General features: G+C 48.7%; 2 protein-coding genes across 2 annotated transcripts in view; one reads left to right on the top strand and one right to left on the bottom strand.

Moving 5' to 3' along the window:
• Nucleotides 1–2756: 2756 nt before the first annotated feature.
• LOC111139855 (zinc finger and SCAN domain-containing protein 22-like) overlaps nucleotides 2757–21553 on the top strand; it is a 135779-nt gene continuing 116982 nt past the window's right edge. The window contains exons 1-2 of the mRNA XM_022492270.1: nucleotides 2757–3776; nucleotides 6510–7549. Coding sequence (XP_022347978.1) covers nucleotides 3377–3776; nucleotides 6510–7549 — 1440 coding nt within the window. The 5' untranslated portion in view covers nucleotides 2757–3376. The remainder of the gene's footprint in view (nucleotides 3777–6509; nucleotides 7550–21553) is intronic.
• On the bottom strand, nucleotides 13653–17704 carry LOC111139871 (alpha-1-B glycoprotein). The gene is made up of 7 exons (XM_022492297.1): nucleotides 17643–17704; nucleotides 17522–17557; nucleotides 17151–17429; nucleotides 16240–16512; nucleotides 15607–15900; nucleotides 14615–14908; nucleotides 13653–14114 (listed from the first exon to the last, which is right to left on the bottom strand). The coding sequence occupies exons 1-7, from the start codon at nucleotides 17674–17676 to the stop codon at nucleotides 13714–13716; spliced, it is 1611 nt and encodes a 536-aa protein (XP_022348005.1). The 5' UTR covers nucleotides 17677–17704; the 3' UTR covers nucleotides 13653–13713.

Here is a 21553-nt window from a genome sequence, read left to right on the forward strand (position 1 = left end):
CCGCGGACTGGGTGTGTCCACCACGTGTTCGCCAGTGCCGGCCGCTGCTGCACGTTCGTCATGGAGCGCCTTGGGTGACCTCACAGCAGCCCTCTGAGGTAGGTCAGTTGTCAGGACAGCCACAAGTGAGGACCACTGTCTTCGGTTGGCTGAACACTCACGAATCGGGGACCTTGACCTGATGTGCGGTCAGTGCGGAGGGGGATGGGCTGAGGCGGTTCCATGTCCGTGTGTTTCAGCGACTGTCATCAGGAATTTTCCAGAATAGAAGCTCCCGGTGTCCAAAAGGGAGCTTGGAATCTCGGTGCACTTACTGCCGTCCCTTCTGCTTCCCCTCCCCTGTACAGTGACTCCCCACGTCTGTGGGTGACCATGCCCAGCCTTCCCCGGTCCCCATTTGCTCAGCACCTGTTTACTATGCACGTGACGTAGGCCGTGCCCTGGGCGCTGTTGCTCCCGCTTGCCGGGTCTCTCTGGGGTAACATGTGGTTACGGCCAGAGCTATAGGAAAGAGAGACCCAGGGCATTCACTTAGCTTGTTCCAAGCGCTTGGACAGCTCTTGGAGCCGAAGGCAGGCAAAGCGCAGTCTGGAGGAGGAGAATTTAGGTGCGGAGAGAGATCGCAAAACATGAGAATAACAGGGACGAAGGCTGTAAAGATGGGGGTTGGGGATGATGGCAAGGACAAGGTGACAAGAGGTCCAAATGAGCTTCTAGGGGCTCGAACACAGTTTTGCCAGAAGTTGCCAGCTGCCACAGAAAGGTTTCGGGATTGGGGACTTACTTTACTAAGGTTTGCTTCTCCCTGTGCCCAAGGCCATGGCTCAAATGCCAACCAACATTTGTTACCTCTCTCTTTTTTTTTTAAGATTTTATTTATTTATTTGAGAGAGAGAGAATGAGAGAGAGAGAGGATGAAAAGGGAAGAAGGGTCAGAGGGAGAAGCAGACTCCCTGCCAAACAGGCAGCCTGATGTGGGACTCGATCCCAGGATTCCAGGATCATGACCTGAGCCAAAGGCAGTCGCTTAACCAACTGAGCCACCCAGGCGCCCCTGTTACCTCTTTGATTTTAGCCATCTTAGCAGGTGTAAAGTGGTATCTCATTGGGAGTTTGATTTGGATTTCTGTGGTTGAGCATCTTTTCATGTTGCCTCTTAGCCATTTGTATATCTTCTTTGAAGAAATGTCTAGTCAAAACCTTTGCCCGTTCTTTAACTGGATTATTTGTCTTTTTATTATGGAATTGTTTAGATACAGGTTCCTTATCATATATATTTTGTAAATGTTTCCTGCCATTTTATGGGTTGCCTTTTTGCTTTCTTGTTGGTGTCCTTCAAATCATGAAAGTTTTTAATGTTGATGAAGTTGTTTATCTGTCATCATTTGTTTATCTTCCTTCATTTATCCGGGAAGGCTTTGCATTTTTTAAATTGAAGTATAGTTAATGTACAACATTTTATTGGTTTCAGATGTACAACCGTGATTCAGAATTCATACACAGTGTAAAATGCTCTACAATAAGTCTAGTTACCATTTCTTACCATAAAAAGTTAATACAATATCATGATCTATATTCTGTGTGTTATACATTACATCCCCATAACCTATTTATTTTATAAGTGCAGGTTTGTATCTCTTGATCCCTTTCACCCAGTCCCAAAACCCCTTCTCTGGCAGCCATCAGTCTGTTCTCTGTATCTATGAATCTAGTTGTTGTTGTGTTGTTTTTTTTTTAAGATTTTATTTAAAATAAATATAAGAATAATAAATAAATTTAAATAAATAAATAAATAAATTTAAATAAATATTTAAAATAAATTTAAAATAAAAATAAGAGAGAGAGAGCGCACACAAGCAGGCAGAGGCAGAGAGAGAAGCAGGCTCCCTGCTGAGCAAGGAGCCGGATGTGGGACTTGATCCCAGGACCCTGGGATCTTGACCTGAGCCGAAGGCAGCCACTCAACCAACTGAGCCACCCAGGCGTCCCTGAATCTAGTTTTCTTTTGTATGTCCACTTGTTTGTTTTTTAGATTCCACATGTAAGTGAAATCAAATGGTATCTGTCTTTCTCTGATTTATTTCACTTATCATAATACCTCAGGGTCCATCCATGTTGTCATGAACGGCAAGATTTTATTCTTCTTTATGGCTGATATATATATCTATATCTATCTATCTGCGTATATCACATATATGTATGACATTATATGTGTATCATGTATATCATGTATCATTTGTATATGTATCATATCATGTGTATATGGATATATATGATATATATATGCCGCATCTTCTTTATCCCTTCATCTGTTGTTGGACATTTAGGTTGCTTCCATATCTTGGCTATTATAAATAATGCTGCAGTGAATATAGGGGTGAATATATCTTTTCGAGTTAGTGTTTTCATTTTCTTCAGATAAATGCCCAGAAATGGAATTGCTGGATTGTATGGGTAGTTCTGTTTTTAATTTTTTGCATTATTTTTTAAGTTTATGCAGAACACTGACTAAAATTAACTATATATTGGGTTACAAACCAAGTCTTAGCAAATTTCAAAGGATTAAAAATGACTAAAGCACATTTTCTGAGCACAACAGTCTTAATCTGGTAATCAACAATAAGAAGATAACTAGAAAACCCCAATTGTTTGGAAATGAAAGTAGATTTCTAAATAACCCATGGGTCAGGAAGAAACTACAACGAAAATGAGAAAATATTCTGAACTCATTAAATGATAATGAAAATGCAACATCGAACTTATGGGTATGCAGTTAAAGCTTTGTTTAGAAGGAAATTTATAACCTTAAGTAAATGTATTAGAAAAGAGGAAAGGAAGAAAGGCTGAATGTCAATTATATAAGTATCCATCTCAGAAGCTACAAAATAATTAGCAAATAAAGTGAGTGAATGACCGTGTGTAGCTACCTGAGGAGTGTGTGTGAGGGGAGGGAGATCTGGTTCTGTGTGGGAAGAGCACTGTAAGCAGACCATCCATGGGCTCAGGCTGCCTTGGTTTACAGCTCAGCAACTCCCCATACCTTCAGTATCTGGGAATCTTTGGGCAACTCTTCTCCTTTCTATCTGTTTTCATATCGATACAATGGAAAGGAAGTTCCCACCTCCTGACTTTGTTGTGAGTTTTAAATGAGTTACTATATACAAACGTTTAGAATGGTGCTTAGCACCTGATTATTTTGAGCATCTATGTCTCTGTGAGAATGAGTCACATCTCACAGGCCCCCAGTCTGCATCTGCCCTGCTCTACAGGTACGAGCAGAGCCCCAAGTTCCACACCATGACAAAGTTCTGGCATTCCTGCAGACCCAGTTCCAACACTCCAGCCCTCCTGTGCCTCCCTTTTGTGCTGCTGCTTGATGGCCATCCCCAAGAGTCCTCTGAGCCCAGCGCCCTGGGAACAGGAAGGCTTCCTGCGTGTGAAGGTGGAGGATGAGGAGGCCACCCTCTCTGAGATCCAGGAATCTAGCTCTGGCCACACCGCCCACCCTGAGGCTGCTCGTCTTCGCTTCCGGCGCTTCTGCTATGAGGAGGCATCCAACCCACATGAGGCACTGGCCCGGCTGCGTGAGCTGTGCCACCAGTGGCTGCAGCCCGAGGCGCACTCCAAGGAGCAGATGCTGGAGCTGCTGGTGCTGGAGCAGTTCCTGGGGGCACTGCCCCCCAAGATGCAGTCCTGGGTGGGTGCCCAGTTCCCCAAGAGTGGTGAGGAGGCTGCCATGCTGGTGGAAGGTCTGACTCGGGCACTCGACAAGAGAGGTGAGGCGGAACAGCTGGTAACTGTTCACAGCACACTGAGGGCAGAGCCCGGACTGGAATGTGGGAGTGCAGGGTTTGGGCTTGGGGTCGCTCACACACGCACTCGTCACCTTTGTACCTCACCCAGACTCTCACACACTGTGCTAAGCAGATCTGTTTTGATTGCTAATGACCAAAATCCCAGCCCAAACTGACTGAAGCAAAGTAGGGAGGCTTCGTGGCTATATTCAGGAGTTCTGTTGATGGTATCAGGACTCTTTTTTTCTCATTCTGCTTCTCAGTTGGGTTATCCTATATTAGTTTCTCTCTCTCTCTCTCTTTCTTCTCCTTTTCCTTTTTTTTTTTTTTTTTTTTTAAGAGAGAGAGTGCACAGGAGTGGCAGGGAGGAAGAGGGAGAAGCAGACTCACCACTGAGCAGGTAGCCTGACGAGGGGGCTCAATCCTAGGGCCTTGAGATCATGACCCGAGCCAAAGGCAGACACTTAATCAATTGAGCCACCCAGGTGCCCCTAGCTTTACTCTTAAGCAGCTTCTATCCTCATTGGAGATAATATTGGCTCAGCAACCCAGACTTATGTCTTACCAGTGTAGAAACCCCCAGGAAGAACAGTAAAAGATTCCTGGGCTGAGGCCAGCTGAACTGGTTGGGGTCTTGTGCTTGTTTTTTGGATGACCAGATCCCAGGGACTAACATGAGCAAGGAAAACCAGACTGCTGGGGGCTGGAAGCCTGTGAGGGTGGGGGCGGGAGTGACAGAAATACCCAGTGTCTCCTTGTGTCTTCTCTGATTCCTCCCTCTGCTGGCCCTCTAGGATCTGGCTGAGTCAGTCTTGCCCTTAACTAGAGTGGGCACTGTTGATTTGGGGGACCCACACCAATATCCCAGCCCTGGGAGGGCCTGTAGGACGCAGAAAGGATGGCAGGACAATTGAGAGCAGGGAGTGAAGGCTCCTCCCAGAAGGGCCTGGCCTGGTGTGGCCAGGCGTGATGGTAGCAGATAGCGTGTATATCCCAGGACCTGGGAGGAGGCGTGCTGTGAGTAGGAAGAACAAAAGTATGATCAAGGGTTCGTAGATCCAGCCACTGCTCTTCTTCCTCCTGGTCATGTGACTTTCTTGTGCCTCTGTTTCCCTGTCAATAAAATGGGAATTGCAGTCATAATACCTACCTCAGTGTCAATGCCTGGCACAGATTAAACACAGTGGGAACTGGGGCTGTTAGGATGATTTCTTTTTTAGCTCCTTAAGAAGCAGACTTTTCTGGAGAGGGTAGTCATGTGCTTTCCCTTGGCCCCATCAGCTGTGCCCAGGCAGAGGTCATGGGGACAAGGGTAATGACCCCATCTTCCTGCAGGGTCGAGGTTTTCAGAGAAAAGGCAATATGGCACTGAGACAAGAAGGACCTGGCAGTCCAGGCAGAGGGAATGGTGGGAGGTGACGGGCCAGTGGTACAATAAGGACCAGTGAATTCTGGAAAGGCAGGTTGTGTGATATTTCTAGAATAGAGGAAGAAAGGGAGATGTGGGACCAAGCATGTGGCTGGAGAGGCTGGGGAGTTAGGAGGACATCTGTAGGCTTAGAGGAGGAAAGCTGAGATCTACAGTTGAAATCTCAACTTGGCTGCTAGCTAACTGTGTCATCTTGTACCAGTTAGTTACTCAAGACCTTCCTTCAACTGGGCCTGTTTCCTTGTTGAAGTGCAGTCGTTGCAGTATGTCCTTGTGAGAGCAGACTGAAGCTGAAACGAGGCAATGGAAATGACCCACTGTACTTGGAGACTAGCACATAACAAGAGTCCAAGAATGACCAGCACCCCTGGGAGGCGAGCGGTGGTGGGTCCCTCTGGCACAGGTGGGGAAGCAGGGCCAGACAAAAGCAAGACTGCGCAAGGCCCTGGAGCTGGCCAGCGGCAGAGCTGGGGCCCCACTGTGGACTCAAGCAGCAGCTATATGCCTTCTCCCATATCTTCCTGGGGTCTGTCCAGTGCACGATGCTATTCACTGTCCCCAGGTGCCCTGTGCACCCCTCAAGGATCACTTCAGCTCAAAGGTCAGTTCAGACATGCCACTGACTCATACACAACCCAGTCTCCAGCTTCCTTTTAACCATACTCTGCCTCCACAGCCATTTAGAAAGAGTGGGCCTCAGTCCTCCTGGGGTCTTAGGGAAGCCAGGCAGGTGTGTCACCACTCATCCTCAGCAGCACTTGTCTACTTAGGGCTCGAGGTAGAGTCTACTGTAGGAAACTGCACAGTTGTGAGCATCTGGAATTAATTCCCTCATTCAGCCAGTATTTACTGAGCACCTGCAGAAAATGCTCAGTAGGTGTCTAGGTCCATGGGGAAGGCACCAAGAGCTGGGGCCTGCCCAGGGGAAGCGAGTATGCAGGCACTTGGCAAAGAAGAACCCCTGTGCGTGCTTACTTGCTCTCGCTCTCACTCCTTCAGTTCAGTTCAACATCAGAGTCTTCCTTCTGATACTTGAGCAAAAATCAGCAGCCTTGAAGAATGAGACTTGTGGGGAGGGGGGATTGAAACCTGTGATCCAGTTTTTGATGGTGTGGGAGGACAGCCCCATGCCCTTTTGTCATCCAGGACACCAAATGAGAAACTTTCCTTTGGAAATGGGGCCAAATGTTAGGAGTGGCTGTGTCTCCCCTTATAGAGTCAGACCAGGCCGAGTTGGGGAGCCCTGTGTGGAAAGAGTGGTGACACTGTGGTTTGGATTGTTTCAGGATGGGACCCGAAAGCCAAGCTCTCAGAGGCAAACTGCAAGCAGAGTGATTTGGAAGAGTCAGAGCCATTAGACAGGGCCACTGAAACCCTTATGGGAGGTATTTCCCTGGGACCCACCTTTGGTGATGCTTGTGAACCTGAGGGCAGCTCAGAGAGGCAGGCAGGACTCTCGGGGGAAACCTGGACGAAGTCTGTCCCCCAAGAGATGGATTTGAGGGAAACTTCAGAGCCTCACAAGGATGTTCCCATTGACCAGCCCAGCTGTGAATCTGGTGCTTTGGGGAATAGTCCCAATGTGTGGCCAAATTTCACTTCAAAAGAGAAGACACCAGAAGAGAAATTTGATGCAATAGATGGTGATAGGACAGAGCCTCCATGCATATTCTCAGGGAGGAGGTCTTCCAAGTGTGGTGAATGTGGAAAAACATTCCAGAGCCCCTCAGCCCTCGAGACACATCAGAAGAGCCATTCTCGGAAGACACCCTACACCTGTAGTGACTGTGGGAAAGCTTTCAGCCGGAGCACTCACTTGGCCCAGCATCAGGTCATCCACACCGGGGCAAAGCCCCATGAGTGTAAAGAGTGTGGGAAGGCCTTCAGCCGGGTCACCCACCTAACTCAGCACCAGAGGATCCACACTGGAGAAAAACCCTACAAGTGTGGGGAATGTGGCAAAACCTTCAGCCGCAGTACCCATCTCACTCAGCACCAGCGGGTGCACACAGGGGAGAGGCCCTATGAGTGTGAAGAGTGTGGGAAGTCCTTCAGCCAGAGCACCCATCTGACTCAGCACCAGCGCATCCACACTGGGGAGAAGCCCTACAAGTGTGACGCTTGTGGGAGAGCCTTTAGTGACTGCTCAGCTCTGATCCGCCACCTGAGAATCCACTCCGGAGAGAAGCCATATCAGTGTAAGGTTTGTCCGAAGGCCTTTGCACAGAGCTCCTCCCTCATTGAGCACCAGAGGATCCACACGGGAGAGAAGCCATACAAGTGCAGTGACTGTGGGAAGGCCTTTAGCCGCAGCTCAGCCCTCATGGTTCACCTGAGAATCCACATCACAGTCCTTCAATAACCAAAGAAAGCCCTTGGGACACAGAACAACTTCCCCTTGGAGGATCAACATCTAAAAGAAACCCTAAGTTCCAAAGGAACAGAGAACAGGGTGGGTGATTGATAGTACCCTAAAATGATAAGGTGCTTCTGGGCAGATTCTGGGGCTGTCTGGGAACAACTCTGCATTTGGAGACCCAGATGGAGGCACCTGATGAACACAGAGCTATTCAGGCCAGCAGGAGAATCTTCCAGAAGGATTCTGCTTCTCTCCATACCCCACTCAGGCCCATCTCAGAGAAAGGACAGCTGAGCTGAGGACCTGGATTGGTCTTCAGAGCCATGACAATTGGAGTAAAGTTTCTGTCGGGACTCAGTGGTCCCAAGATGCTCTGGGCAGAAAGGCTCTAGCTTCATGTTCCCATGTAGCTGCTCTTATCTTTTCTTACTTCTTAACTTACCTGGTAAGCTGAACTTACCTCTTAGCTTTTCCTCTCCGGCTCAGCCCAGGAGGGATGCCAGCCCACCTCTGTGCCTTCACACCTACTCTTTTGCTCCACCTGTTCATGTCTAACTCCAAGGCCAACCTGTGGGGCTGCCTTTTCTGTGAGGCCTTCTCCAGGCCCCCAGTCTCTCTTACATTCTCCCTAATCAAGGGTGTGACATGATGCTTGCGCAGCATCTGTTTCTCCTTGCCCTCTTCTTCTATGTCCCATCAGTCATCAGCCCTGTTGGCTTTACCAAAAACTCACCTCTAATCCGCCTTCACCATTGTCATCTTCTGTGAGCTCTCATCACCTCATCTGGATTGCAGCTGGGGTCTCCTGCCTTCATTCTCTCCTCTGACTTCCCCCGATATTTCATTCTCCACACCAGCCTCCAGGGGGCTCTTTCTGCAAGCCAGACCTGATTGTGTCACTCCATAGTAGAAAGCTCTCCAATGCACCCCCTTCTTTGGCAAAGCTTCCTGAATGGGTTACAAGTGTGCCAAGACATAAGTCTTGGCCCCAAACAACCTCTCCAGGTACCCTTATATGTGTATGTGAAAACTGTCATTTTTCTATGTGTGCAGTGATGTGAAAATGGTTTCAAAGAACTGCCCTTAGGGATATATGTCAAACTCCTTCACCTGCCATTCATGATCATTTGTGACCTGACCCCCCGCCCCCGTTCATCTCCTCCTGTGGTAGCCCCACCTTCCACACACCAGCCCTGTGGAACTACTTGTGGTTCCTGAAGAAGCCATATTTCCCCCCACCTACGTGCCTCTGTACCTGTGCCTGCAAACCTCTCCTTTCCTCCCAGATGTTTCACATATCCCTCTCAAACAAAGCCCTCCCTACTTCCTTGAGCTGACTTCAACTTGCCTTCTTTGCTTCCAGAGCACCTCCTTAACTTCTCTTTAACTTCCTACCATGTTGTATTTACTGCTTCCAGAGCTTACAGTCTGTATTTCCCAAAGAGACTGTGAGCTTCCAAGAGCAAGGACCATGTCTTATCCTTAGTATCCGCAGCACAGGATGCAGTAAGCTCTGACCAGTGTCTGTTGAATGATTGATTATACCATGACTGGTGCCTTCCTGGAGGCAGTTGCCATGCTCCACCCTGCGACCTGAGAAAGGTTGCTGTCTCCCTGACACCCTGCAGGGCAAGAAGAATCTTATTTTCCTAGAGCCCCAGCACTCAGACAAGCCTGGCATACAGTGGCCTCAATAAAATGTTACCATATTGAGCCTGCCCTTTCTATCGCCCCAGAATTCCCTGGACTCAGTGGTTGCCAGCATGCTGTCAGTGCTCTCTGGCCTTCTCTCACAGTTCTGTATCCCTGCCCCTCTTTCAGGGTCCATGTCTGTAACTGGATGTCACCGCTTCTGTTCTTAACTTTTAGGGTGTCAGTCTTCCTCTCTCTGATGACGCTATCACATTCACATGTTAGCCATTTGGCCTGCCATACTGTTTTGTACTGTACCATCTCTCCCAGTGTTTCTCCCTGTGTCTTGAACTCATTCCCTCTGTGTCACAAGTAAGCAGAGTCACACAGACCAACCAAGGAGTGAGGTTCAGAACAGGAAGGTTGAGACCCAGGGAAACAGATCTTGTATCAGTATCTCTGAGAAAGTCCCAGATACACCTGCACACAGGCAGACTGCCACTCATAGTGAGACCAAGGCTGAGAGACTCAAAGACTCAGACATAGGGAAAAGCTCAGAGATGAGAAATACACATTACTAGTGAAATGATCACACAGGCCTCCAATAAGCCTTCAGGCAATGGAAATATATGGGCCTAAAGTCAGGCTGCCGAGCCCTACTCCTCCCCAGGGCTGCTTTTGGGACCTCAGATTAGTGACTTCCCTGAACCTCAGTGAACTGCTCATCTGTAAAGCAGGAATAAGACGACCTGCCTTGTGCAGGACCCAACCCAGGGCCTGGCGACCAGCTTGCAGTGTCCATCTCCCCCTCTTTCTGCCCCCATTTTCCTTGTCTTTGGCACAGAAGAGCTGAAACTCCACTCCCTGGTGCTCTGAGTATCTCCACCACCCACTTTGTCATGACATTTGTGTTTTCCCATGTTTGTCTAAAGGGGGAGGAAATCAGGAAAAAGGAATCTTCATTAAGGATCCACATGTGTTGTTCACTCTGCCAAATAACTTATGTACATCATCTCACAACACTCAGGGCAGGATGACCATCCCTGTTTTACAGAGGAAGGGACGTGGCCAAGTTTTTACTGCCAGAGACTGGAAGCACTAAGATTTGAAAGCCTATCCAAATATGTCAGCAATTTTAAGAAGCACCACTATGTTCAACAAACCCAAGTAAGTCAAATACTAACATTGGATTTCCTTCAAATCCAGACATATGTTCTTTAGAAGAAACACATTTAAAATGGGCAAGTTGAGGGTAAAGGAATAGAAAAGGATATACAAGGCAGATGTGAATCTGAAGAAAGACAACAGAGCTATATTAATTTCAACAAAATAGATGTTGACATGAAAGCATCATTAGGGTCATAGGATTGCTATGTTGTTTTGGCGTTTTGTTGGTCTGTTTGTTTTTTGTGGCATTTTTGTAATAAATAGAATATGCATTAGGAAGATGTGAGTTTGGAACCAGACAGCTCATGACATCTGTATTAGGGAACAGAATCACAATAACTGATAAGACCATACATGTAGTTGAAAATGCTGCCACATTCTTTGTGATAATAGCAGAGAGAATATTTGAAGAAGTAATTACTGGAAACTTTTCAAATTTGGAAAAGGTGTCAGTTTACAGGTTCGGAAAGCTCAGTGAAAAACAGTGTAATCTCAAAGAAATCCATGCCTAGACACATCATAATTGAACTCCTGAAAACAAATTTTAAAAATCTGAAAACAGTCTGTGAAAAACTATGTATCCTATAAAGATCAGTGCAAAAGATTATGGGTTTCCTGTTAGAAATAGTGAAAACCAGAAGGCAGAGAAACAACATGTTTAAAATGCTGGGGGGGAAAAAAACCCTAGCAATCCAAAATACTATATCCAATGAAAATACATATCAAGAAGGGGAGTAAAATAAAAACATTTTTAAATTATGCAAAACTAACAATCTTGCCAGCAGGCTAAAGAGTGATTTTGGTAGAAAGGAAGTGACATCAGAAAGAAAATCAGAACTTTGGTAGTAAAGAAAGTAATGCATTGCAAATTTTTGTTCTTTAGGAAACACATGAATGTTTTTTAAAAAAGATATGACTGTTGAAAACAAAACTTATAACATTGGTAGTGTTCAATGTATGTTGATGTAGTATGTATGACTACAACATAAAGAGGGGAGAATATCAAAATTCATTCATTGGGGGCGCCTGGGTGGCTGCCTTCAGTTCAGCTCATGATCCCAGGGTCCGGGGTCCTAGGATCAAGCCCCACATCGGGCTCCTTGCTCAGTAGAGAGTCCCTCCCTGCCTGCCATTCCCTCTGCTTGTGTTCTCTCTGTCAGATAAATAAAATCTTAAAAAAAAACTCATTCAGTGATATATTTGAGATTTGTATATTTTAATGCATATACATTATATCCCAAAGAACCATTAGTGTACGAAATTTTTTTAAAAAATTAGAGGGGAGGGCAAAGAGACCTATGTAGTGATAAGATTTCTATATTTCACTCTAAGTGGTATAATATTAATTCTATGTAGACTGAAGAATGAGGTACACATATTGTAATCCCTAGAGAAATGTCAGAGACAGACACACACACACACCTATGCAAAGAAATAAGCCCAATAAATGAATTACAATGAAGCTCTACGGGCACCTGAGTGGCTTAGTTGGTTAAGTGTCTGCCTTCAGCTCAACTTATGAACCCAGGGTCCTGGGATTGAGCCCCACAGTGGGCTCCCTGCTGAGTGGGGAGCCTGCTTCTCCCCCTGCCTCTGCCACTTCCCCTGCTTGTGTTCTCTCAAATTAATTAATTAATTAATTAATTAATTTGGCAGGTGCCCTGCCAATTATTTTTTATTCACAAAGAAGTAATTTCCTATTATTTAAACTAATACAGACTTGTTTTTAAGCCTAATAATAAGCTGTTACTGATGTCTACTCCCAAGAAATCAATGATCTGTGTTTCCTGAAGAAAGTGAAAAAGAACAAATTAATTCAGAAATAGAAGGAAGAGAATAATAATGATACAGGTAGAGATCCACAAAGTAGAAAAGAACCACAGAAAAAATGAACACGGGCGCCTGGGTGTCTCAGTGGATTAAGCCTCTGCCTTTGGCTCAGGTCATGATCACAGGGTTCTGGGATCAAGCCCTGCATCGGGCTCTCTGCTCAGCGGGGAGTCTGCTTCCCTGTCCCACCTCTGCCTGTCTCTATGCCTACTTGTGATCTCTCTCTGTCAAATAAATAAATAAAAATCTTAAAAAATAAAAGAAAAAGAAAAAATGAACAAATCCAAAAGTTAATTAGTTCTTTGAAAAGATTAATACAATTGATAAATCCCTAGCTAGACTGACAGAGGGAGATATGGGGGGGGGGGGTAAGAAGGGACACAATATCAAGCATGAAAGAGGTGACATCATTACAGACTCTGTAGGCATTAAACTAATACAGGAATGTTGTGACTAACTCTATACCAGGAAATCAGACCACTCAGCTGAAATAGGCAAGTTCCTTCAACAAAACTTATGAAGTATTAGTTGATATTGCTGATACAAAGCTTCTGGTATGCCTGTACCTTGAGGGCCAAGCTCTAAGTAGACTGGGTAATCAAATGTCTAGAGGGGTACTGGGTCAGGCAAAGGACCTTAGATAGATCTGAGGAGACATGGGAAAGAATAAAGAGGAGTCGCACCCCTACAACAGTTTCAATCTCCAGTGTGAGAGACCTAGCCTTTGGGCACAGACTCCAGCACCATCAGCTGGTGGCCACTCAGTCCAGAAAAGAGAACTACAAAATGCAGCCTTTCTGAAGTGCCTCCCAGTTTGGGGACCAATTTGGTCAAGGTGGGGTTGGGTTTGTTTGGGGAGCTCCCTACCCAGACCTGCTAGGGACCAGGCAGAAGTGCCTGCAGAGTAGGAGGCAGCTTGAAGAAAGCAAAAGGTAATCTTGACAAATGTGGCCCCAAGTAGCCAGTCCATGGCCCCTATATCCTCAGGATCCAACCCAGAGCCCATCTACCTTTAGGACACAAGATCCCAGACCACTTCCCTCAGCCCTGGAAGTATGGCCCCTTGCACCAGGGCTGCCATAGGCAAGGACACCTTTTAAAGTCTCCACATTTTTATTGATTTCCAGGAGGAATGAGGGGCAGTCCAGCACTTCCAGGTGAGTCCAGCCTCTAGCTGCGGCGTGAGGCATCAGAGCCAGACTGGAGAAACTACTTGCCAAAGATACCATTAGCAGCATGAGTCTGCAGCTGGATCAACTTCCTAGACAATTTGACAAAACAGAAGTGGTAGAGGAGGGAGGCATCAGGTGTCCTCCTCCCTGGTGAAATCAGGGCAGACCTCACTGAGACCCCTCAGGAAGTAATTAGCTTGGTCAGCCTCCAGCCAAGACCCCTCCCACAGGTGGGCCTCCCTCCGGGTGCTCTAGCTGACCAAACCACTCTCTGCTCCAGGGCCTTTCCCTGCCTTCAATTTCCCTCGTAACCCCAGCAGACTAGCCACACTAACCAGTGTGCTGGGAGGAGGTGCAGGGAAGGGGCCCTCCTGGCAGAGGGCACAATCTGGGCAAAGGCAGGAAGGAGGAACCCAGCTCACAGAACCAGAGGAAAAGTTCACCTGCCACCTGGAGCTCCACCAGGTTGCTGAGCTCAGACACGAAGGGTTTGGGCGACCACCAGCGGTAGCGGCAGCTGTAGTTGCCCACGTGCTTGGGCCCCACATAGGTCACTACAAGGTCTGCTGAAGGGTGGCTGGACCAGAGCCTGGCTATAGGCTCCTCTTCGCCTGCCCGAAGCAGCTCGAAGGTGACCTCAGGCAACTGGCCCTCGCAGCGCAGGATGGCATCGCGGCCTGGAACCACTGCCCCACTCCACAGGGGCCGGAGCTGTGGTCTGGGATGGGTTCCTGGCCAGAAGAGCTGGGTCAGCCCAGTGAGGTTGTCCCCTCAAGTAGCAGCTGCCCCAGCCCCTCAACGCCTTCCTGCTTCCCACTAAACCCAGGCCTGCTGGCTGCTCCGTCCCTCCAGGATGCTACCCTTTGTCCTCACACACCTCTCCTTTTCCTGGTCCTGAACAGACGCAGCTCCTCCTCTTGTCCTCCCAGTCACCCTCTTCCCCAAGACCTTGTAAGTTCCGTAGACCCGGGCCTGCTCTGAGACTTCCTGGGGCCCCTAGCATTTGGCAGTCAGGGCCTCAGGACAGGGTACCCAAAGGAAGAAATGGCCAAGGGAAATGGTGTTCCCGGCAGAGAGCACAGGAAATAAGCCAGATGCGAGGTGTCCCCCGGGGCAAAGTTCCGTTGGTCCGAAGGGTCTGCTGTGCGGGCTGGACCAAGGCCCGGTGCACTTCCCTTCCGCACCTTCATTTGCTCCCGGTTGCCCCCCCCCCGCCCCGCCCCCTGCTCACCGTCTACACGCAGCTCCAGGTGCGCGCTGGACGCTGAGCCCTCGAAGGGTGGGGCCGTGTCCACGTAGATGCAGCTGTAGTTGGCGGAGTCCACCACCGAGACGTCCCGCAGCTCGAAGGTGGCCTCTGTCCCCGCGGGGCTCAGGATACGGTACACTCGGCGCTCGGCATCCTCTCGCATCAGGGCGAAGCGCAGGCCAGCCCGGGGCGCCCGGCACCGCAGCTGCACGAGGGCGCCGGGCGCCGGGTGCAGCATCGCAGGCTCGGCCGAGAGCTCCGGCGCGGGGAGCGTCTCTGCGGGGAGGACACGGGCTGATTTGCGCGCCGAGGGGAAAGCTTGGGCCTCTCAGGCGATCCAGCCGCGCGCCTTCTGCCTGCAAGAGTCCGCGCAGCCCGCTCTGCTCTCTCCCAGGAGGCCCGCCGGCCGCCCTCCGCTTAAAACTGCAGCGCCCTCCAGACCTCGCCGGATCCCTCACACACAGTCCTACACTATTCCTTATTAATTTGTCCATAAAAACACGTGGGGAAGGAGTCGACTTTTGTCACCAAGCCCACGACATGCGGTTGCAAGAGCACGCGTGCTTCCCCGCAGTCCGGGATCCTCTCTTGGGGTCGAGGCTCCCTGTCCTTGGCAGGTCCTGCAGCCCCAGACTGGCTCCCTTCAACAAACAGGCCTCAGGCGCCCCCCCACACCCGGGAGACAAGAGGAGACCCCGGGCAGGTGGGGGCACCGGCATGGCCGTTGCCAGACTTGCATGTTGACCCAGTTTTTCTTGTTGGAGCCTTGGGATTGCTGAGCTCATTGTCCTATTCTCAGTTGGGGAAACTGAGGTCAGGCAGACGAGTTGGGATTGGGCCCCAGCCAGAGCCCTGCACTTCTGGGGGACCCCTTCCCTGCATCCTTGCTGCTGCTCCCCACCCCTGCAGCGGCGTGGCTCTGGCCCTCCCAGGCCCATGGCCTCGTCGTCGCATCCTGTGGCTGCCAGGCTTACCGTTGCTCAGCAGCAGCTCCACAGGCGCACTGTCCGGGGACCAGATTTGCTCGCCGTGCAGCCTATAGCGGCAGGTGTAGAGACCTCCATTCCCGAGAGCCACCGAGTTCACTTGAAAGAAGACGCGGTCTGGGCTGGTGGAGCCCCTGGGTACCAGCAGCTCCTTCTCGCCCTGCCGCAGCTGGAATAACACGCCCCTCAGGGGCGCCACGCAGAGGAGGGTCACGCCGGCTCCCCTGTGCAGGACAGCTGCAGACTGTCCCTGGAAACTCAGCGTGGGTGGCAACGGTGCTTCTGCAAGGCAGGGAGCGTCCCTGGGTCTTGAGTCCCCGATAACTACCCCCTCCCACCTTGGGACTGTTCCTGAGAAAGACTGGCTCAGCCAGACCTCCAGACCTCTGCCCTGTCTGCGGCAATCCCAGGAACACCTTTCTTTGTGGCCCATCCCTAGGCCACCCATGGCGCCACAGTGTCAGTGTTCAGGTCAGGTGTGATCCACCCAACTGAGTGACCACTGTTTCCCAGACCTAGTCCTGGGCAAGGGTATTCAGGGTTGGGATCAAGGTAAATGCAGTTCTGTCCTCCAGGAACCTCCCACCCCAGGAAGCCCTCTGGGATGGTCTGCACACTCACCCAGCTCCTCAACTGTCACAGTGGCACTGGGCTCAGAGGGTGCGCCTGCTTCGTGGGTCCTGTAGCTGCAGCTGTAGTTGCCTGGGTGCAGGACTGTGAAGGTGGTCTCTACATCTTTCGGGGCCTCAGCCACCTCCAAAAACTGATCATCGCCTTCCCGCCTCAGCAGGAAGGTCACACCATGAAATCCCCCACGGCACACCAGTTTTGTCTTCAGACCCCGTGTGATCCAGGACACCGGCTCAGGTGAGAGCAAAGGTGGGGGTAGGGACTCTGCGGGTGGAGCAGGGTGGGTGGATGGGTCTGAATGACTTGGCCCAACCAGACTGGGACCTCCACACTCATGGAAATGGGAGGGAGGGGCACCTGGGGGCTCAGTCAGTTGGGCTTTGGACTCCTGGTCTGGCTCAGGTCATGGGGGGGGGCGCTCCGTGCTCAGTGGGGAGTTTAAGGATTCTCTCTCTCCCTCTCACTCTGCTCCTCCCACCATGCACATGCTCTCTCTCCAAAATAAATAAATCTGAAAGAGAAAGAGAGGGAGGGAGGGAGGGAAGGAGAGAGAGAGAGAGAAAGAAAAAAAGGAAGGAAGGAAGGTAGGAGGAAAAGGAAAGGAGAGAAAGAGGAAATGTGCTGGGCTTTTCCCAAGCAATTTCTGGGGATTCAGCCATGTATTCCTCACAACCTTCCGGGATCAGTGCAAACATCACCCTCATTTTACAGATGAGGAAACAGGATCAGAAATGTCAGATGACTCGCCAAAGGCCACCTAGCTGCTCAGGGACACCCCTCCCCACCCCCACCCCCATGTCAGAAAAGTAGGACCAGGAGAGTGAGGAGGGGAGGAAGGGAGGCCTGCCCCGCACGCAGCCCTTTCCCCACTGTCTCGCGCCTCCATTAAAGCCTCCGCACACCTGCTCCGGTCACCTCCAGGAGGTTGCTCAACTGGGTCCATCCGCTCTCCAAGCCAGAACGGCAGCGGTAGAGGCCCTGGGTGTCACTCGTCACTGCTCCTAGTGGGAACCGGTGCTCCATGGCGGGTAAGTCGAGGTGCACAAGTTCCTGGGTTACCCCATCTTTGAGCAGCTCAAAATCCGGGGTCTTCAGGCGGGCCTGGCACACCAGCATCAAGCCAGCCCAGGGCTTCAGCAGCGATTCAGCCTCTGCCCACAGGTCTGGCTGGGGATCAAATACTGCGTGGCCAGTGGCGGTCAGTGCGGGGCTCCAGGACAGGGGCTCACCTCTGCAGGTGCCCACCTCCCCCCAAGACCCGACCCAGACTCACCTACTGCTGCCTCAGTCGCTGGGCCCAGTGAGAGACCTGTAGAGAGGGCACCTGTGAGGCCCCCATTCCTGTCCCTTCTCCTCCCTCCTGCCCCAAGGGAACCCAGCCCCAGCAACCTCACCCCAGAGCATCAGGAAGGCCCCGAGTGTGGACATGATGGCCAGTCTCCCTCCAGCCGGGGACTGTCTGGGATGATAAAGCCCACATGAGGCTGAGGGCAGCAAGGGGGCAGCAAGGGGCATTGACCTCTTCCCTATCATTTGTCCTTCCAGAAGCGGGGGCCTGCAGGGCATGGAGACAAAGGGCAAAACTCCAAGGTCTTTGGGAGCCTCATCAATAACTATAATCAATAATTATGTATAATTATAAACTAAGCAATAAATAATAAAAATGATTTTTAAAATAATATAATAAAATAGCAAACTACAGCAAATAATACATTAGCAATTAAAATGACTTAAAATATGAGAAATACAATTTTAAAACAAATTAAAATAATGTAGTAATTACTAATTGATCAAGGAAATTTTCAGTTTCTAGTGTTTGTGGGCCCTGCCCCAGGGCTCCCAGGGAAGCTATACTTTAACATTTACTAAGATCAAAATGACTGCACAAAACCTCAGAGCATGGGCTCTATATCTGCCTAGAGCACACATTGTATGTCTGCTTCATTAAAACAACAAAAACAAAACAAAAAGGAGCATTCCAAACTTAAAGATAAGAAAAACAAAAAACCACCCTGGGTCCCAAAAGATGAAAGTCCTACAGACTTGCACATACTAAAAACACAAGAAAAAGTCTGAAACTTTCTGGAATGTCCTTCATCATGATGATTTGTAACTTTTTTTTTTTTAAGATTTTTCTTTATTTATTCGGCAGGCAGAGATCACAAGCGGGCAGAGAGAGTCAGGCAGAGAGAGAGGAGAAGCAGACTCCCCGCTGTGCAGAGAGCCCGATGCAGGGCTCCATCCCAGGACCCGGAGATCATGACCTGAGCCAAAGGCAGAGGCTTAACCCACTAAGCCACCCAGGAACCCTTTAACTCATTTTTTAAAAAAAGATTTTATTTTATTTATTTATTTAAGAGAGAGAGAGCACGCATCAGTGGGGGGAAGGCAAAAGGAGAAGCAGACTCCCCACTGAGTACCCCTGGGATTATCGCAGGACCCTGGGATCAGACCTGGGCTGAAGGCAGACACTTAACTGATGGAGCCACCCAGGTATTTGAGCCCTCTCTTCTTTGTGCAGACTGTATCCTGGGCACCTGCCCTAACTTGGGCTGGAATAAAACTCTTCCTTTCTCTTTAAACATTTTTAAAGGGTTTGTTCATTTTGCATCAACATTTCTTGGCATACTCAACAGGATGTCAGAGCAACTCTCCTGAGAACACGTGTGGATCATCTAGAACTCAGCGCTTGGTACGAGCACAGGCCCTCTGTGCCCCTCTGGCTCCTTAGCACCTCATAGGTGTTTCTGGTGAGATGTCCTGATATCTGGACTTCTTCAATTTGGGTTGACAGTCATGACTTTTATTTGAACTGTTCAAGGTTACCAGTGATGTCCTCTAGGTGGGAATAACCTGGGAGGGGGGGAAGTCGATTGGTTGGTTATTTTAATTTGGCATTATACTAATGGATGCTATTAATATATAAGGCTTGAGTAAATTTTCTCGCTAGAAATATAAGAGACTGAATAACTCAGCTCCAAAGAGAAGGGACACAGAAATTTCCTGTCTCATAAGGTAAGTGATGATTGGCTCATGCAGGGGTGCCCACATAAGGATTAGTCATGCATTGCTCCAAACCCCTCTATGGTCCTAGACCTTCCAAGGAGAAATGGAGACACAGAGAGTGTACCACGGCCATACAAAAGTAACACTCACAAGCGGCACCCTCTCGATCCACCACTCTTTATATCCTTAGATCTTAGTCAAGCCTTCTCCTAAAAATAAAACCCAAATTAAAAGGAGGAGGGAACTGTGCTTCAAAAGCCAGACCAACACCCAGAAAACGAGCGACCACCCATGGGAATCCCAGGCAGGCTACCTGTGCGCATGCACAGAGCCTACGTTTGCAGGTGCTGGCTTCATTGGGACAGGTAAGGATAACCTGAGTGGGGTTCTTTTGATGTGTCTGAACTAGTTTATTTGTGTGCGCAATTAAAGAAAGCCAACTGTAAGACTAAGTAATCAGAAACTAGGAAGCCATTTGGTTGAGTCAGTGAAGTCCCCAACTTGTGGGGAAGAACCAGCAATCCCAGAGGTACTCTGGGCTTCGTTTGGTTTGTCTGTTGCTACAGTTTTTGGTATCTTTGCATACGACCGGCCATGTTCTAACTGGAAATGGAAAATAACTAATAAATCGATCCATAAATTATATATATATATATATATATATATATATATATATATATATATATATATATACATATATATATATATATATATATATATATATATATAAATCTTTTTAAAAAAGATTTGATTTAATAAAAGGGGGATGTTTGGGAATTGGGTCTTTAAGGTCCTGTGCACAAATAAGAGTGAAACAAAGGCTAAGTTTTGTTCGCATCTTGTTTGTATACATGTATCTATGTGTGTGTTATAAATGGGAGGTATTTCCTCTATCTCTGGATGGTATTGCTAAAACCCAATTTGTAGAGGAGCTCTATTTCATTGGTTTAAAGACAAGTCCTTGTACAAACTGGGCATGCTAAAACTCAAAAGGTTAAAAAGTAACCCTAGTGTTTTCTTTTTTTTTTTTTAAGATTTTATTTATTTATTTGACAGAGAGAGAGATCAGAAGTAGGCAGAGAGGCAGGCAGAGAGAGAAGGGGAAGCAGGCTCCCCGCCGTGCAGAGAGCCCAACACGGGGCTCCATCCCAGGACCCTGAGATCATGACCTGAGCCGAAGGCAGAGGCTCAACCCACTGAGCCAACCAGGTGCCCCAACCCTAGTGTTTTCAAGTTCACATGATCTGGGGTAAAATTACCTACATTCAAACTTGTATATTACTCCATAATAAAAATGCATCATAGGAAGGGACCGGAGGAACAAAAATTAAGACACCTGACCCCCTTCCCGATGGTCAGAATAATGAGGGAAAGGAGGAGGAAGATAGGCAGACATCTTAGAAATCCTAAATTCGCACCCCCTCTTCCAAGCACAAGCACCAGAACCAATGTCCAATCCACTGCCTGCTCTCCTTTCAGAGGGCTACAAAATACCCAGAGGAAAAGACAGGAGACACAGAAATTTTTTTAGGATTTTTACTTTTAAGTAATCTGTATACCCAACGTGGGGCTTCAACTCAGAACCCTGATATCAAGAATTGCATGGGATGCCTGGGTGGCTCCGTCGGTTAAGAGTCTGCCTTTGGCTTAGGTCATGATCCTGGCATCCTGGGATCTTCAGCTTCCTGCTGATCGGGGAGCCTTCTTCTCCCTCTCCCTCTGCTGCTCCCCCATTCCTGCTTGCTTGCTCTCTCAAATAAATAAATGGCATCCTTAAAACTGAGTACTTACAACATCCAACCTGGTTAGCTGAGGAAGGCCTGTGGAGACAGCCAGGCTGGAACCCTGATCGAGAGGCCTGAGCAGAGTTCCTCCCCTCAGGTGAGACTTCTAACTGACCGTCACCATAAGGCCCTATTTATAGGGCAGATAAGAGGGTTTTAAATTAAACATCTGTTTGCCTACATGCAGTTTGGAGTGGGCTGCATTTCCATGTTATCATGTTTCTGTATTTTCAAGGAGCCTGGGTGTCTGCCTCCCCTCCCGGATTCCAGTCTGGGGGGCCAGCCCAGCCTGGAGCAGGAGGAAGCAGGAGACAAGATCTGTAGCTCTTGGCCCCCAAACCAGAAGGGCCAGTTCTGACCTGGAGGCAATATAATATACTTCAAACCAGCAGGCTCCCAAGGTTATTCACACAGCACGAGTGTCACAAACAACATTCTTTTTTTTTTTTTTTTTAAGATTTTATTTATTTATTTGAGAGAGAGACAGTGAGAGAGAGCATGAGCAAGGAGAAGGT

Source organism: Enhydra lutris, unplaced genomic scaffold, assembly GCF_002288905.1.
Source record: "Enhydra lutris kenyoni isolate GAN:26980312 unplaced genomic scaffold, ASM228890v2 scaffoldscaffold122, whole genome shotgun sequence".
NCBI lineage: Eukaryota > Metazoa > Chordata > Mammalia > Carnivora > Mustelidae > Enhydra > Enhydra lutris.